This window comes from Carcharhinus amblyrhynchos, chromosome 30, assembly GCF_965287045.1.
Source record: "Carcharhinus amblyrhynchos chromosome 30, sCarAmb.v2.hapA, whole genome shotgun sequence".
NCBI lineage: Eukaryota > Metazoa > Chordata > Chondrichthyes > Carcharhiniformes > Carcharhinidae > Carcharhinus > Carcharhinus amblyrhynchos.
The window spans coordinates 17,927,124-17,943,369 of NC_137353.1; the positions used below are offsets into that span (position 1 = coordinate 17,927,124).

The 16,246-nt window shown below is 47.6% G+C and overlaps 1 protein-coding gene across 2 annotated transcripts in view; it reads right to left on the bottom strand.

Moving 5' to 3' along the window:
* Nucleotides 1-1,132: 1,132 nt before the first annotated feature.
* The window catches only part of LOC145360230 (uncharacterized), a 32,069-nt gene continuing 16,955 nt past the window's right edge, over nucleotides 1,133-16,246 (bottom strand). The window contains exons 3-11 of one of the 2 annotated variants that reach the window (XM_080215284.1): nucleotides 12,033-12,161; nucleotides 10,361-10,510; nucleotides 10,155-10,248; nucleotides 6,312-6,444; nucleotides 6,001-6,127; nucleotides 5,678-5,752; nucleotides 3,551-3,588; nucleotides 2,753-3,074; nucleotides 1,133-1,753 (exon numbers count right to left, since the gene is read on the bottom strand). In XM_080215284.1, coding sequence (XP_080071410.1) covers nucleotides 1,485-1,753; nucleotides 2,753-3,074; nucleotides 3,551-3,588; nucleotides 5,678-5,752; nucleotides 6,001-6,127; nucleotides 6,312-6,444; nucleotides 10,155-10,248; nucleotides 10,361-10,510; nucleotides 12,033-12,161 — 1,337 coding nt within the window. In that variant the 3' untranslated portion in view covers nucleotides 1,133-1,484. Of the gene's footprint in view, nucleotides 1,754-2,752; nucleotides 3,075-3,550; nucleotides 3,592-5,677; nucleotides 5,753-6,000; nucleotides 6,128-6,311; nucleotides 6,445-10,154; nucleotides 10,249-10,360; nucleotides 10,511-12,032; nucleotides 12,162-16,246 lie in introns of both variants that reach the window. The other variant, XM_080215283.1, reaches the window with a different exon arrangement.

Consider the following 16,246-nt stretch of genomic DNA (forward strand, 5'->3'; position numbering starts at 1 on the left):
CTACCAATAAATGGTTGAGGAGGATACAGGGACACAGCCGGGGAGTGATTCTTTCTGCAGGGAATAGTGGACTTCCCAAACAGGCTGCTGAGTGAATCCCTTCAAGCAAGAGTTTGAGTCTGTTCTTGGTTTAAACAGATATTATCTTGCACGGGAGAGAGATACTTCAGGGAATTCAGAGCGTGTGATAGAGTAATTTCCTGCACTAGTTTTGACCACTTAATGTGTAGAGCAGAGTGGAATTCCCCAGCATTTTCCTGCAAATTGGTGTTACTGTAAAGCCAGACATGACAATTGTGTGGGACAGGCTGGACTGAGTCTTGTCCTCTCCATGTAGACAGAGCTTCTCACTGGCAGTTCAACATTCCTCGTTATAGAAACTCCAGCCACGCTAGGGAGAAAAATTCATGCAGTATGACTCAGAAATATGTTTTCCACCAACTAGTGACAAAGCCAACGAGAGGAGATGCCGAGACTTGGGGAATGAAGAAGGGCAAGTGGGTGAAGTGATAGTTGGCAATCATGTTGGAGATAGTGATGACTATGCAGTTTGATATAGCGTTACTATGCAAAAGGACAGAGATAAAGCAGGAATAAAAGTTTTAAACTGGGAGAAGGCAAATTTTGCAGGCATGAGAAGGGACTTGACTGAGATGGACCGGACAGTGCTACTAGAGGATAAATCAGTGGAAAACCAGTGAGTGGTGAGTGTCTGGAATTCGCTGTCCGAGTTGGTGGAGGAGGCAGAGACCTGAAAGTCTTTTAAGAAGTAGTTGGATCTGCACCTTAAGTGCTGTAAGGTACAAGGCTATGGGTCAGGTGCAGGAAGGTGGGATTAGAAAGGGCACCTGGTTTTCTCATTCTGGTATGGACAAGATGGGCTGAATGGCTTCCTCCTGAGTGGCCATTCTTCTGATGGTCACTTGAAGGTCAACCCAGGATCACCCAGCCCCAGTCAAGCTCAGGCCTCGGGTCAGGCTCGGGCCCCGGGTCAGGCTCGGGCCCCGGGTCAGGCCCCGGGTGAGGCTCAGGCCTAGGGTCAGGCTTGAGCCCAGGGTCAGGCTCAGGCCCAGGGTCAGGCTTGAGCCCAGGGTCAGGCTCAGGCCCCGGGTCAGGTTCGGGCCCCGGGTCAGGCTCGGGCCCCAGGTCAGGCTCGGGCCCCAGGTCAGGCTCGGGCCCCAGGTCAGGCTGATTTTGAGGTAGACAAAGCTCGGGCTGAGATTCTGGGGCCTGATTTTCTGCTCTCAGCTGCTGGGTTCACAGTCATAGTGGGCAGCAGATGATCTTTCAGCTTGTTATAAATCATGGATCAAAAAGTGGTGAGCAAGCAACTGTGACGGATCCTCAGGGACACAAAGCTGTCTTTGACACAAGGACACCTCCTTGTGGCCTCCACTTCTCAATCAGTAAATGTTCCCAGAGGTGTCCTGGACTGGAAGCTGTAACTCCTCCCCATCCTGCTGATGGGGCACCGAGTTATACTGTCACCAGTGACATTCACTCTCTGCCTCCACCGAAACACCAGCCTCTTTCCATTTTTCCGGCTCGGAGGCCTGCTGTTCCTCTTGGATGGGAAACCCTTCATCTACTTCAGTTCCTTCCTCCTCTGGAGCAGGGAAATCCTCCTCAGCAGAGACCGGGCTGGGGTCCCCACCACCCTGGCGATGGCTGCAGTTGCCGTGACACTTGCCAGTATTTATCGTAACGCTCACTGTCAGGTTGCCATTGAATTCCATCACAGGTGACGGGGCTCCTGTATAAACATAGCAACCAGTTACACTTAACGTCACTCCCTCCTCCAGCCGCCTGACCACAGAAGCACTGGATCCAATGGCACTGCTTCTCACTGGACCCAATGCATCCAAGTGCTGACTGTCTGGAGTAAGAACATAGAACATAAGAAATAGGAGCAGGGGTAGGCCATCTAGCCCCTCGAGCCTGCCCCGCCATTCAATAAGATCATGGCTGATCTGTCGTGGCTCAGTTCCACATTCCCGCCCTCTCCCCATTAAGAGTTTTAAGGCTCTAGTCTCCTGCACACCCATCCACTTACTCATATATAGAATCCCTACAGTGCAAAAAGAGGCCATTTGGCCCATCAGGTCTGCACTGACTCTCCGACAGAGCATGTTATCCAGGTCCATACCCTACCATACCCTGTAACCCCATGTATTTGCCCCGCTAATCCCCCTAACCTACACATCTTGGGACACTGAGGAACAATTTAACATGGCCAATCCACCTAACCTGCAGATCTTTGGACTGTGGGAGGAAACTGGAGCACCTGGAGGAAACCCACACAAACATGGGGAAGAATGTGTAAACTCCACTCAGTTACCTGAGGCCGGAGTTGAACCTGGGCTCCTGGTGCTGTAAAGCAGCAATGCTAACCACTGTGCCACCATGCCACCCGAACATACATATACACAACATTCATTGTGATACGTACTCAGTCACGCTGACAGGCAATTTGGGTAATGACAAGAAACCTTGGTGAAACCTCTCCCTCAGCTAGTGGTACAGTTGTGTCTGCTGAGTAAGTGTTTGGGAACAGAATACAGCTTTTGCTGAGGCCCATTGAATACTCTCACCTTTAACTCTATAAGGTGCTGCTAAATATTAGGCCTAGTCTTGACCAGCCTGGGGCAGGAACCCTGAGGCTAACAGAAGTGTATCTGAACCCCCTCTTTGAACTGACCCCTGAGGTCTAGCCCTCTGGAACGTTAGGCTGGTGAATCTAGTATTGCCTTACCTGAGCTTGGCCGAGATTCTCTGCTGATGTAGCCCTGGTCCTCCTGGGAATCTATCCTGGAGTAATTGTTCAAATGGGTGAGAGCAACATGGGTCTGAGTCTGTTCCTCCTCTTTCGAACTGAACCCTGGGCCTGGCTTCCGCCTGACACCTCCTGAGCCACTGCTGTTGGCCCGGGACAGTGAGCAGGGACATTCTGCTTGAGATCCTGTTACACCATTATTCTGCTCACACACCCCATTCCGGGAGCTCACAGCCTCCAGTTTGCTTTCAGGTACCTTAATTAAACAATCTGTCTCTGCCGGACGATCCACCTTCTTTGGCTAGCGGAGAAAATAATTCACAACAAAAAAAAATCACAACAGGTTCTTTACAAAACATCACCACAAACACCACCACTCTTCCCCCCACACAAACAAACTGAACCTGGCCTGTAAACTGAACACCAGTTAACACAGAGAGGAAATAATGACAAGTAAAAGATGATTCACCTCTTGCCCACTTTGACCATTTGTTAATTTTTAGGATGTCCTATGAGTTAATTTTTAGGCTGCCTTTATCGTTCCCGCCTCAGTGTTGCTCAGGGACTGAAGTGAGAATCTGGTGAGTTCCCACTTGTAGGTAGGCGTGGGTCAGCAAAGCTCTGACCCGATGAACCCTGACCCTGTGGGCTAATGTTGAGACACTGAGTGCATACACACACACACACGGTGACTCTCAGACTGCGTAGAAGAGTGTGGGAGTGCGCCGTGTACACAGCCCAGCTTTGCTGGAACAAGAGTGGAATCTTAATCCTTACCATGTTGGCATTCTGATCCCAGAGCTCCAGCGTTTTCCCTGCTGGCAAAACAGAAAGAATAAGGAATTTAATGAATGCTGGGTGGTTGATCAAGACCCCAGGGATTCTTGGAGACAGGATCAGGTCAGTCCTGGTGTGAGGGGGAGGATAGGGGAATGCCAACACATTATTCTCCATTCTCAGACAGCTGCAGCCCCTGAATCCACTGCACACCAGCAGGAAAATAATCACTGGCTGAAGCACTGGGAGAAAGCAGAGAGCTGGGCATCACTCTGTTGAACATCAGCTTCAGAAACACCTGCACAAACATGCAGAAAGAAGTATCACAACACCAGGTTACAGTCCAACCAGTTTATTTGATAGTAATCCCACAAGCTTTCGGAAACGCTGTTCCTTCATCAGGTGGGTGGAAGGTTCTGATCAGAGAAAAGCATATAAAGATACACACAGTTTATGGGATACTGATTAGAATGCGAGTCTTTACAGCTAACCTGCTATTCAAGTCTTAAAGATGCAGACAATGTGAGTGGAGATAGCATTAGCACAGGTTAAAGAGATGTGTATTGTCTCCAGACAGTACAGTAAGTGAGGTTTCGCAAACCCAGGCAAGTCACGGGGGTTACAGATAGTGCGACATGAACCCAAGATCCCTGTTGAGACCGTCCTCATGTGTGCGGAACTTGGCTATCAGTCTCTGTTCAGCGACTCTGCGCTGTCGTGTGTCGTGAAGGCCGCCTTGGAGAATGCTTACCCAAAGGTCAGAGGCTGAATGCCCGTGACCACTGAAGTGTTCGCCAACAGGGAGGGAACAGTCTTGCCTGGTGATTATCGAGCGATGTTCATTCATCCGTTGTTGTAGCGTCTGCATGGTCTCCCCAGTGTACCATGCTTCGGGACATCCTTTCCTGCAGTGTATTAGGTAGACAGTGTTGGCTGAGTTGCAAGAGTATGTGCCGTGTACCTGGTGGATGGTGTTCTCATGTGAGATGATGTCATCCATGTCAGTGATCCAGCATGTCTTGCAGAGGTTGCTGTGGCAGGCCTCAGATCTTCGGGTAAGCATTCTCCAAGGCGGCCTTCACGACACACGACAGCGCAGAGTCGCTGAACAGAGACTGATAGCCAAGTTCCGCACACATGAGGACGGTCTCAACAGGGATCTTGGGTTCATGTCGCACTATCTGTAACCCCCGTGACTTGCCTGGACGTGCAAAATCTCACTTAGTGTACTGTCTGGAGACAATACGCATCTCTTTAACCTATGCTTAATGCTATCTCCACTCACATTGTCTGCACCTTTAAGACTTGAGTAGCAGGTTAGCTGTAAAGACTTGCATTCTAATCAGTATTCTGTAAACTGTGTGTGTCTTTATACACCCTTCTCTGATCAGAACCTTCCACACACCTGACGAAGGAACAGTGTTTCCAAAAGCTTTTGCTTTACTATCAAATAAACTGGTTGGACTATAACCTGGTGTTGTGAGATTTCTTACTGTGTTTACCCCAGTTCAACGCCTGCATCTCCACATCAAACATGCAGATCCATAGATAGCCACCAGAGGGCAGAAAGCTACAGTGATTCCAACAACTGGTTTCAGGTCAACAATGTTGGAATTAAATTAAGGAGTTCTGGGTATTTTATGCACAGAATCACAGATACCAGTTAGTGAGTTACAGACTGGAATATAACTTCTTTTAAGTTTAAAGTTAAAGTTTATTTATTAGTGTCACAAGTAGGCTTACATTAACACTGCAATTAAGTTACTGTGAAAATCCCCTATTCGCCACACTCCAGTGCCTGTTCAGGTACACTGAGGGAGAATTAAGCATGACTAATGCACCTAACCAGCATTGTGGGAGGAAACTGGAGCACCCAGAGGAAGCCCATGCAGACACGGGGAGAACATGCAAACTCCGCCGGGAATTGAACCCAGGTCCCAGGCACTGTGAGGCAGCAATGTTAACCACTGTGTCACTGTGCTGCTTCAATTGAGGAGTTTGGGCATTTTATACACAGAATAACAGTTACCAGTCAGTGAGTTACAGACTAGAATTTAATGGAGGGTATTTGGTTGGTTTGTTTACAGAATAACCACAAATGAAAGAAAATCTGATAGTCAATCTCACCTCGAATATTGCGACACACACAGACCAGAATCACAACGGCCAGAATGGTTAACAGGATGGAAGGTACACAAATCACTGAAAAAACAAAAACAAATCATTTGTTGCAACAGAGCTGGAGGTGAGGGTGGTGGGGAGCGAGGTGGGTGATGGGAGGTGGGGTGCAGAGCAGGGCTGAGGTATCAGCTGAGTCCAGATCCTTCACAATACAAAGTGACCATTGTGGGCCTGCAGCCCCAGGCAGCCTCAGGATGGAGAGAGGGCCCTCCATGGTGGAGGAGAAACTGCACAGATTCGAGGAAAGCTAAGAGAATTCTGAAACTTACCCAGTACCCAATAGGTAATGTGAGAGCCTTTGGTAAAGGGGTTTTTGCTGGGTGTTGGGGTGTCTGGTGTCTGTGTGATGCTGGAAATGATGCCGCTCCCTGGTTCCATTTTACTCGTATGTGTGACCTGGGCAAGGATGTAAACAGAGGAGTGAGAAACCGCTTGTACACACAACCCAAGCAACACCAAGCGAGTGATGGCTGAAGAAGCCAGGAGCCAGACAGTATTCCTGATACTGCTTCACTCTTAAGGAGCCGTTCCACAATATGTGCTGCCAATTCTGTCAATGAAGTGAATATGGAGTTGGTACCTGTGTTGAAGTAGGAAAGCTGGATGTTGAAGATGTCTCTCTCACAGGAGGCTGCGGTGTTAATTCATCGCTGCAAATTGCATCGCTGGTGCTGGTCCCATTTTGTAGAGTCTTCAGCCTTAACATTGCACAACTGTGAAGAAACCACTGGATTAAACATCCTGAGTCCCTCATATGAAGCCTCAGCAAGTGACTGACACAGAAACTCTCAAAGACCTTTTCAATGCACTGACCTACACTGACAGACAGTGAAGCAATGGTCAGAGGTCAGGCTGCACCAGGATACCATTGGTCTCAGACCAGCACCAGCTACTCCCAGACTCAGTCCCAATTAGCCCAATAAAGACACAAAGCAGATCGGGCAACGGGCAGAAATCTAGCCGTTGGACACAAGGGGCTCAGTCCTTTGGCTACAGGAGCCACACTCTCAACACAGGGTACTGAAAAATTATCTCAGTTTTCCAATGTATCTAACCCATGCTGCACCTGTCCTGGGTATGCTTATAGGGACAGTGAAGAATCATAGAGTCATAAAGTTTATAGCATGAAAACAAACACTTTGGTCCAACTTGTCCATGCCGCCCAGTTTTTACCCTAAGCCATTTCCAAATACTTGACTTTGGCCCATATCCCTCTAAACCCATCTTACCCATGTAACTGTCTAAATACTTCTTAAAAGACAAAATTGTACCAGCCTCTACTACTACCTCTGGCAGCTTGTTCCAGACACACATCACCCTGTGTGTGAAAAAATTGCCCCTCTGGACCCTTTTGTATCTCTCCCCTCTCACCTTAAACCTATGCCATCTAATTTTAGATTCTCCTATCTTCGGGAAAAGATATTGACTATCAGCCTTATCTATACCTCTCTTTATTTTATAGACCTCTATAAGTTCGCCTCTAAGCCTCTTACGCTCCATAGAAAAAAGTCCCAGTCTATCCAGCCTCTCCTTACAACTCAATCCATCAAGCCCCAGTAGCATCCTAGTAAATCTTTTCTACACGTTTTCTAGTTTAATAATATTCTTTCTAATAATAGGGTGACCAGAATTGCACACACTATTCCAAGTGTGGCCTTACCAGTGTCTTGTACAACTTCAACAAGATGTTCCAACTCCTGTATTCAATGTTTTGACCAATGAAACCAAGCATGCTGAATGTCTTCTTCACCACCGAATCCACCCCGAGATCTCTTTGTCCTATAACTTTCCCCAGTGCCCTACCATAAACTGAGTAAGTCCTGCTCTGATTCAATCTACCAAAATGCATCACCTCACATTTATCTAAATTAAACTCCATCTGCCATTCATCAGTCCACTGACCCAATTGATCAAAATCCCATTGCAATCCTAGATAACCTTCTTCACTGTCCACTATGTCATCAATCTTAGTGTCATCTGCAACTTATTAACCATGCCTCCTAAATTCTCATCTGAATCATAATATAAATGAGAAATAACAGTGGACCTACTTGAGGCACACTGCTGGTCACGGGCCTCCAGTTGGAAAAAGCACCCTCAGGATTTCCAGCCCTTCTTCTCTGTAATATGTACACTCCTCAAGACATCACTATTTATTTCCCCAAGTTCTCTAACATTCATGTCTTTCTCCTCAGTAAATACTGATGAGAAAAATTCATTTAGGATCTCACCCATCTCTTGTGGATCTGCACATAAATGACCTTGCTGATCCTTAAGCGGCCCTACTCTCTCCCTAGTTACTCTATTGCCCTTTATGTATTTGTAGAAGCTCTTGTCCCCTTTTGCCCTCCTGATTTCTCTCTTAACTCCACTCCTACACCCTCAATACTCTTTAAGGAATCCACTTCATCCCAACTGCCTATACATGTCATATGCCACTTTTTTCTTCTTGACCAGGGCCTCAATATCCTGAGTCATCCAGGGTTCCCTACTTCTACCAGCCTTGCCCTTTACTCTAAAAGGAATGTGTTCACCCTTAACACTGGTTGACACACTTTTTGAAAGTCTCCCACTTACCAGGCATCCCTTTGCTTGCCAACAGACTCCTCCAATCAACCTTTAAAAGTTCCTGAGTAATACCATCAAAATTGGCCTTGCCCCAAATTAAAAATTTTCACTTTTGGGCAAGATTCTCCATCCTATCATTCTCCACAGCTATCTTTAAATGTACAGAATTATGATCACTGGTCCCAAAGTGATTCCTCACTAACACTTCTGTCATCAGTCCCTCCTCATTTCACAAGAGGAGGTCAGGTTTTGCCCCCTTTCTACTCAGGCCATCCACATACTGAATGAGAAATTCCTCCTGAATACACTCAACAAATTTCTCTCCATCCAAGCCTCGAATACCATGGCTGTCCCAGTAATGTTGGGAAAGTTAAAGTCTCCGACTATTACCACCCTATTTTTCTTGGAGCTGTCTGTAATCTCCTTACGTATTTGCTCCTTAATTTCCTGCTATTTGGGGGCCTATCGATCACTTCGATAGGTCACAATCCTATCAAAGTGATCTGCCCCATCTTATTTCTCAGTTCTACCCACGTAGGCTCAGTGGGCGAACCCTCAGAAATATTTCCTCTCTGTACTGCCATAATGTTTTCCCTCATCAAAAAGAGGGAGAGGTATCTAACCCCCATTCTGTACCTGTCCTGGGAGTGTTTGATGGGGATCTGCTCTGTATCTAACCCTATCTGTACCTGGGACTTACCTGGGACCCTGCTAAGTGGGACCCACTTACCTGACAAAGAAGCAGTGCTCTGAAAGCTTGTGGCTTTTGCTACCAAATAAACCTGTTGGACTTTAACCTGGTGTTGTGAGACTTCTTACAGTGTTTGATGGGGACAGTGTAGAGAGAGATTTACTCTGTATCTAACCCTGTGCTGTACCTGTCCTGGGAGTGTTTGATGGGGGCACAGTGTGGAGGGATTCTCCTCTGTATCTAACCCCGTGCTGTACCTATCCTGGGAGTGTTTGATGGGGACAGTGTAGAGGGAGCTTTACTCTGTATCTAACCCCGTGCTGTACCTATCCTGGGAGTGTTTGATGGGGACAGTGTAGAGAGAGCTTTACTCTGTATCTAATCCTGTGCTGTACCTGTCCTGGGAGTGTTTGATGGGGGCACAGTGTGGAGGGATTCTACTCTGTATCTAACCCCGTGCTGTACCTATCCTGGGAGTGTTTGATGGGGACAGTGTAGAGAGAGCTTTACTCTGTATCTAACCCCGTGCTGTACCTATCCTGGGAGTGTTTGATGGGGACAGTGTAGAGAGAGCTTTACTCTGTATCTAATCCTGTGCTGTACCTGTCCTGGGAGTGTTTGATGGGGGCACAGTGTGGAGGGATTCTACTCTGTATCTAACCCCGTGCTGTACCTATCCTGGGAGTGTTTGATGGGGACAGTGTAGAGAGAGCTTTACTCTGTATCTAATCCTGTGCTGTACCTGTCCTGGGAGTGTTTGATGGGGACAGTGTAGAGGGAGCTTTACTCTGTATCTAACCCCGTGCTGTACCCGTTCTGGGAGTGTTTGATGGGGACAGTGTAGAGGGAGCTTTACTCTGTATCTAACCCCGTGCTGTACCTGTCCTGGGAGTGTTTGATGGGGACAGTGTAGAGGGAGCTTCACTCTGTATCTAACCCTGTGCTGTACCTGTCCTGGGAGTGTTTGATGGGGACAGTGTAGAGGGAGCTTTACTCTGTATCTAATCCTGTGCTGTATCTGTCCTGGGAGTGTTTGACGGTCCAGTCTGTCTGTGGAAATGTTTGATTTTGTCACTCTGTCCCTGGGATTAAGAGAATTCTATCCCCAGGTGTCTGTGATTTTTGTATTATTGAAGTTATTTCCCTAACACAAGGAACACTTACTCAGTGTGTGGCTGGCAGGGCTCAGTGGAAGAGACGGTTTTAGAGAATGTTCCAGCAGCACACGGTGCACATTTTACATCACTTTGTTTAGTTCCTGCAATTTACAAACACAAAATTATATTTGTGGCAACATTCCGTCACAACAAATCCCGAAACCCCGGTCATCATCACCAATAGGCAGAGCTGTAGAGAGGACACCATCTCACCTTGTTCAATGACCCCCTGACCCTCCTGGCACACTGTGTTTCTCCGGCAGTGGTTACAGGTGTCCTTTGTAGAATCAATGCAGTGCAGGCCCTCACGGCACTGGCAAATCCTCTTGGTGGACGTAGTGCAGTCCAAAATCATTTCTTGGTCTGTAATAAGGGGAGAGAATTAAAATGTGGAGCTGGGATCAGTGTGCACAAAGCCTGAGCAACCAAACAAAGAACCTGAGAGAACCAAACTCCGAGGGTCACACTATCCATGTGACACCCGGCTTCAGGCCAATGGCTATCCTGTCTCCTTGGTAACATGCTACAGGAGCTCAGTGATATATGGCAACAGTTTGCTACAACAGCTCAGTTTGCTACAACAGGACTTAAAGGATTGACGTATGAGGAGAGATGAAACAGTTTGGGCTTATAGTCACTGGAGATTAGAAGGATGAAGGGAAATGTGATCGAGGTATATAAAAGACTAAAAGGGATTGATAAAGTAAACGTAGACCAAATGTTTCCCCTAATGGGACAATCTAGAACAAGAGGTCCCAGGTATAGGTTGAGAGGCGGTAGATTTAAAACTGGGATAAGGAGGAACTACTTCTCGCAGATGGTAATGAATTTATGGAACTCGCTGCCCCATAGTGCAGGTGGAGACAGAATCACTAATTGATTTCAAGAAGGAGATAGACATATTTCTAATGAAAATGGAATAAGAGGAACAGATAGGTGGATCTGAGACCAGGGAGAGATCAACCATGATCTGATTGAATGGCAGAGCAGGTTCAAAGGGGTGAATTTGCCTACTTCTGCTCCTAGTTCCTATGATCCTGTGTTCTGTTCCAAGGAGTGGGTTCACAGATTGACCAGAATGGGGGGCATTCACCGGTCATTAGTTTATGGCATTGGGTTTGATAGGGTTGGCGGTTCAGGGATTTTAGGATGGGGGTTAATGGATTGTGAGTCTTGAATTCTCTGGTTGACAGATTGGAAATTTTGTAAATATGCAAAAGAGGTTATATGAATCAACACCTCCCATCTGTTACAGTGAAGTTCTATTCTACCCATTCTCTGAGCTCCATCATGTGACACATCCCACAGTGGCACTCTGATCACACTGACACTGATCCTCCCCATTCCTGCTGCAGGTCATGGGCTTCCTGTTTCAGTTGCTCTCTGAGGCTGTGAGCACACAGACTCTGCTGCTCCTCACTGACCCCCTTCCCCTGTTCCAGGATCCCCCTCTCAAAGACTCCATGTTATCAGGATATAGTAAGAGGTCAAGCTGTGTTCTGGTGAGCCTTGCTGTGCGAATGGTGGGATTTACCCTGAAAGTGATGGATGGGGACAGAGGCAGGGGTGGGGGAGTCAGCGTGTTATTCTTAATATCCCAATCATTCCACCCCCACATATCCCTCCTTCCCTAAAGATGTTGGCTCTGGTTGGATCCAGTTCCAGGACATGGAAACGATGGGCTGAAGGGCCTCTATGACTATAGCAAGTGATAATTTTTCACTGGAAAATCAGTCAATGGCAGCAGCAAGGGAATCGACTGTGTGGGCATCACTAAGCCCGATCCCAGTCCAGGGCCACAGACTCACTCCCCAGCCAAGCGCACTAAGGCAAAGGGAAGGCTCACTGCTGTCACTCAGAGAAGGAGCAGATTTGAATGATGTACCTTTGTCACAGGGGGCGACACAGGCTATGCATTTCTTTAGACTGTTCCAGTGTTCGGTGTATTGGTTAAGCCCACAGTCTCCACACACTGTGTCTAGCGTTGCTGTGCAGGATTGTGTCATCTTCTTACCTGCAATAAAATAAGATGCATTAACCATGAGCACAGCCCAGGGGATGGGGGTGTGGGAGTTCAGTGCCAGGAACTACTGACCTCACCATTCAGGTAGTAAGTGACCTTTCACCCCATCCATAGCCTGAACTCTGGACCTGACTTTTCACCTCAAAATCTCCCACTCCCTGCAAGCAAATTCCTGAAAGGGTTAATGATTTTTTTTTGGCCAGAACAGGAATTGGCTGATTCAGACACTTTGAAAATAAACACAGCTGCAGAGTTTCTGATTTAACTCAGCCTGGTCTCTACACTGAACCCTCTCCAGATCCAGTTCCGCAATCAGCAATTCTTCACCATCTTCTCAGCACCTTTTTACTCAGAAACATTTACTTTCGGGGAAGACTGGTTTGGGGGGGGGGCGGGGGTGGTGGTGGTAACGTGTTTAACCCAGGGCTGTCCGTGGGTCACTGAGTTCTCAGCCTTGACTGTATGACTGAGATTCTGGGCCAGTTGATGGGGTAACACAGAAGGAAGTTTAATCTTTATTTAGCCCCTCCTTAGAGAGTGCCCAGTGCAAGAACTCAGTATGTGTTTATGGACAATTTTCAATGTAAGAAAACAAGTCGGTTATTAATTAAAGTAATAGAATTTAGTAAGACAAGGAATAATCTATGTGAGAGTGTGAGAGAAAGAGAGTGCCTGAGTGTGCGTGTGTGAGAGAGAGCATGAAGAGTGTGAGCATGAGAGAGTGAGAGCATGAGAGCGAGAGCGTGAGAGAACAAGAGCGTGAGAGAGTGTGAGAGAACAAGAGCATGAGAGAGTGTGAGAGAACAAGAGCGTGAGAGAGCGAGAGCGTGAGAGAGTGAGAGCGTGAGAGAGTGAGAGCATGAGAGAGCATATGCGAGAAAAGCATGTGTGTGAGAGAGTATGTGAGTAAGTATGTGAGTGAGAGAGAGTGCATGAGTGAGAGAGAGTAAGTGCGTGAGTGAAAGAGAGTGAGTGTGTGAGTGAGAGTGAATGAGTGAGAGAGAGTGTGAATGTGAGTGAGAGACAGTGAGTGCGTGAGTGAGAGTGAGTGCATGAGTGAGAGAGTAAGTGTGTGAGTGAGAATGAGTGTGTGAGATTGAGTGTAAGAGAGAGTGAGTGTATGAGTGAGAGAGAGTGTGTATGAGAGAGAGTGTGTGAGAGAGAGTGTGTGCACGAGAGAGAGTGTGTGGGCAAGAGAGAGAGTGTGTGTGCGACAGAGAGAATGTGTGTGCGAGTGAATGAGTGAACGTAAGAGAGAATGTGAGAGAGAGTGAGAGCGAGAGCATTTGTGGGTGTGGGTGTGAGTGTAAGTGAGAGAGAGTGAGTGTGTGAATGAGAGAGAGTGTGAGAATGAGAGAGTGAATGAGAGAGCGTGAGAGAGAGTGAGCATGTGTGAGAGAGAGCGAGCGTGTGTGAGAGAGAGAGCGTGAGAGAGCGGGCGTGAGAGAAAGAGAGCGTGAGGGAGAGCGAGCGTGAGGGAGAGCGAGCGTGAGGGAGAGCATGTGTGTGAGACCGTGTGTGTGAGAGCGTGTGTGTGAGAGAGTGTGTGTGTGAGAGAGAATGTGAGAAAGAGTGTGTGAGGGATTGAGTGAGTATGAGTGAGAAAGAGTGAGTGTGTGAGTGAGAGTGTGTGAGTGACAGAGGATGAGTGTGAGTGAGAGAGAGTGATTGTGTGAGTAGAGAGAAAGATTGTGAGAGAGAGAGCGGGTGTGAGGGAGAGTGAGTAAGGGAGAGAGTGAATGTGAGAGTGTGTGAGAGAATGAGAGGGAGAGCATGTGTGGGTGTGAGTGAGAGAAAGTGAGTGCATGAGAGGAAGAGAGAGAGAGTGAGAAAGAGTGAGAGAGTGTGAGAGACTGTGAGAGACTGTGAGAGTGGGAGAGTGTGAAAGAGAGTGGGAGAGTGTGAGAGAGAGTGACTGTGAGAGAGAGTGAGAGAGTGTGAAAGAGAGTGGGAGAGTGGGAGAGTGGGAGACAGAGTGACTGTGAGAGAGTGTGTGAGAGACTGTGAGAGAGAGTGGGAGAGAGTGGGAGAGTGTGAAAGAGAGTGGGAGAGTGGGAGAGAGAGTGACTGTGAGAGAGAGTGAGAGAGTGTGAGAGAGAGTGAAAGAGAGTGAGAGAGAGTGTGTGTGAGAGAGAGAGAATGTGAGAGAGAGAATGTGTGAGAGAGAGAATGTGTGAGAGTGCGTGAGTGACAGAGGATGAGTGTGAGTGAGAGAGAGTGAGAGAGAGTGATTGTGTGAGTAGAGAGAGTGAGTGTGAGAGAGAGTGTGTGAGAGAGAGTTTGTGAGAGAGAGAGTGTGTGAAAAGAGAGAGTGTGAGAGAGAGTGTGTGTGGAAAGAGAGTGTATGAGAGAGAGTGTGAGAGAGAGAGTGTTTGTGAGAGAGAGAGAGTATGTGAAAAGAGAGTGTAAGAGAGAGTGTGTGTGGAAAGAGAGTGTATGAGAGTGTGAGAGAGAGAGTGTGTGAGAGCGTGAGAGCATGAGAGAGAGAGTGAGAGACAATGTGTGACAGAACATGTAAAAGAGAGCATGTGTGAGAGAGAGCGCGTGAGTGGGAGAGAGCACGTATATAAGTGAGTGTGTGTGTGAGTACGAGAAAGAGTGAGTGTGAGAGATAGTGAGTGTGAGTGAGTGCGTGTGTGAGTGCATATGTGAGTGAGTGCGTATGTGAGTGAGTGCATGAGAGACAGTGAGAGTGAGTCTGTGAGTGCATGAGAGAGACAGAATGCGTGAGTGAGAGACTGAGTGCATAAGTGTGTGCGTGTGACAGTGAGAGAGCGAGTGCGTGAGTGAGAGAGTGTGAGTGAGAGAGAATGAGTGTGTGAGTGAGAGAGAGAGAATGCGTAAGTGAGAGAGTGAGTGCATGAGTGTGTGCGTGTGTGAGTGAGAGAGAGTGCATGAATGAGAGAGAATGTGTGAGTGAGAGAGAGAATGTGTGAGTGAGAGAGTGAGTGTGTGAGTGTGTGCGTGAGTGAGAGAGAGAGTGCATGAGTGAGAGAGTGAGTGAGAGAGAATGAATGCGTGAGTGAGAGAGAGTGATTGTGTGAGTAGAGAGAGTGTGTGAGAGAGAGAGTGAGTGTGAGAGAGAGTGAGTACGGGAGAGAGAGTGTGTGAGAGTGACAGTGAGAGCCTGTGTGGGTGTGTGAGTGTGAGTGAGAGAGAGTGAGTGAGTGAGTGGAAGAGAGAGTGAGTGAGAGAGAGAAAGAGAGAGTGTGTGTGAAACGAGAGAGTGTGTGTGAGAGACAGAGTGTGAGAGAGACAGAGTGTGAGAGAGACAGAGTGTGAGAGAGACAGAGTGTGAGAGAGACAGAGTGTGAGAGAGAGAATGTGTGAGAGAGAGAATGTGTGAGAGAGAGAATGTGTGAGAGAACATGTTAAAGGGAGCGTGTGTGAGAGAGAGCGCGTGTGAGAGACAGCGCGTGTGAGAGCGAGCGCGTGAGTGGGAGAGTGTGCGTATATAAGTGAGTGTGTGTATGAGTGCAAGAAAGAGTGAGTGTGAGAGACAGTGAGTGTGAGTGAGTGCGTATGTGAGTGAGTGCATATGTGAGTGAGTGCGTATGAGTGAGTGTGTGAGAGAAAGTGAGTCTGTGAGTGCATGAGAGAGAGAATGCATGAGTGAGAGAGTGTGTGTGTAAGTGTGTGCGTGTGTGAGTGAGAGAGTGCGTGAGTGAGAGTGAGTGAGAGAGAATGAGTGTGAGTGAGAGAGAGGATGCATGAGTGAGAGAGTGTGAGTGAGAGAGAAAGAGTGTGTGAGTGAGAGAGAGAGAATGCGTGAGAGAGAGAGTGAGTGAGAGAGAATGAATGTGTGAGTGAGAGGGAAAGAATGCGTGAGTGAGAGAGTGAGTGCGAGTGTGTGCATGTGTGAGTGTGTGAGTGAGAGAGAGAATGGGTGAGTGAGAGAGTGTGAGTGAGAGAGAATGAGTGCATGAGTGAGAGTGTGTGAGTGACAGAGGATGAGTGAGAATGAGAGAGAGTGATTGTGTGAGTAGAAAGAGAGTGTGTGAGAGAGTGAGTGTGAGGGAGAGTGAGTGTGAGGGAGAGTGAGTGTGAGGGAGAGTGAGTACGGGAGAGAGTGAATG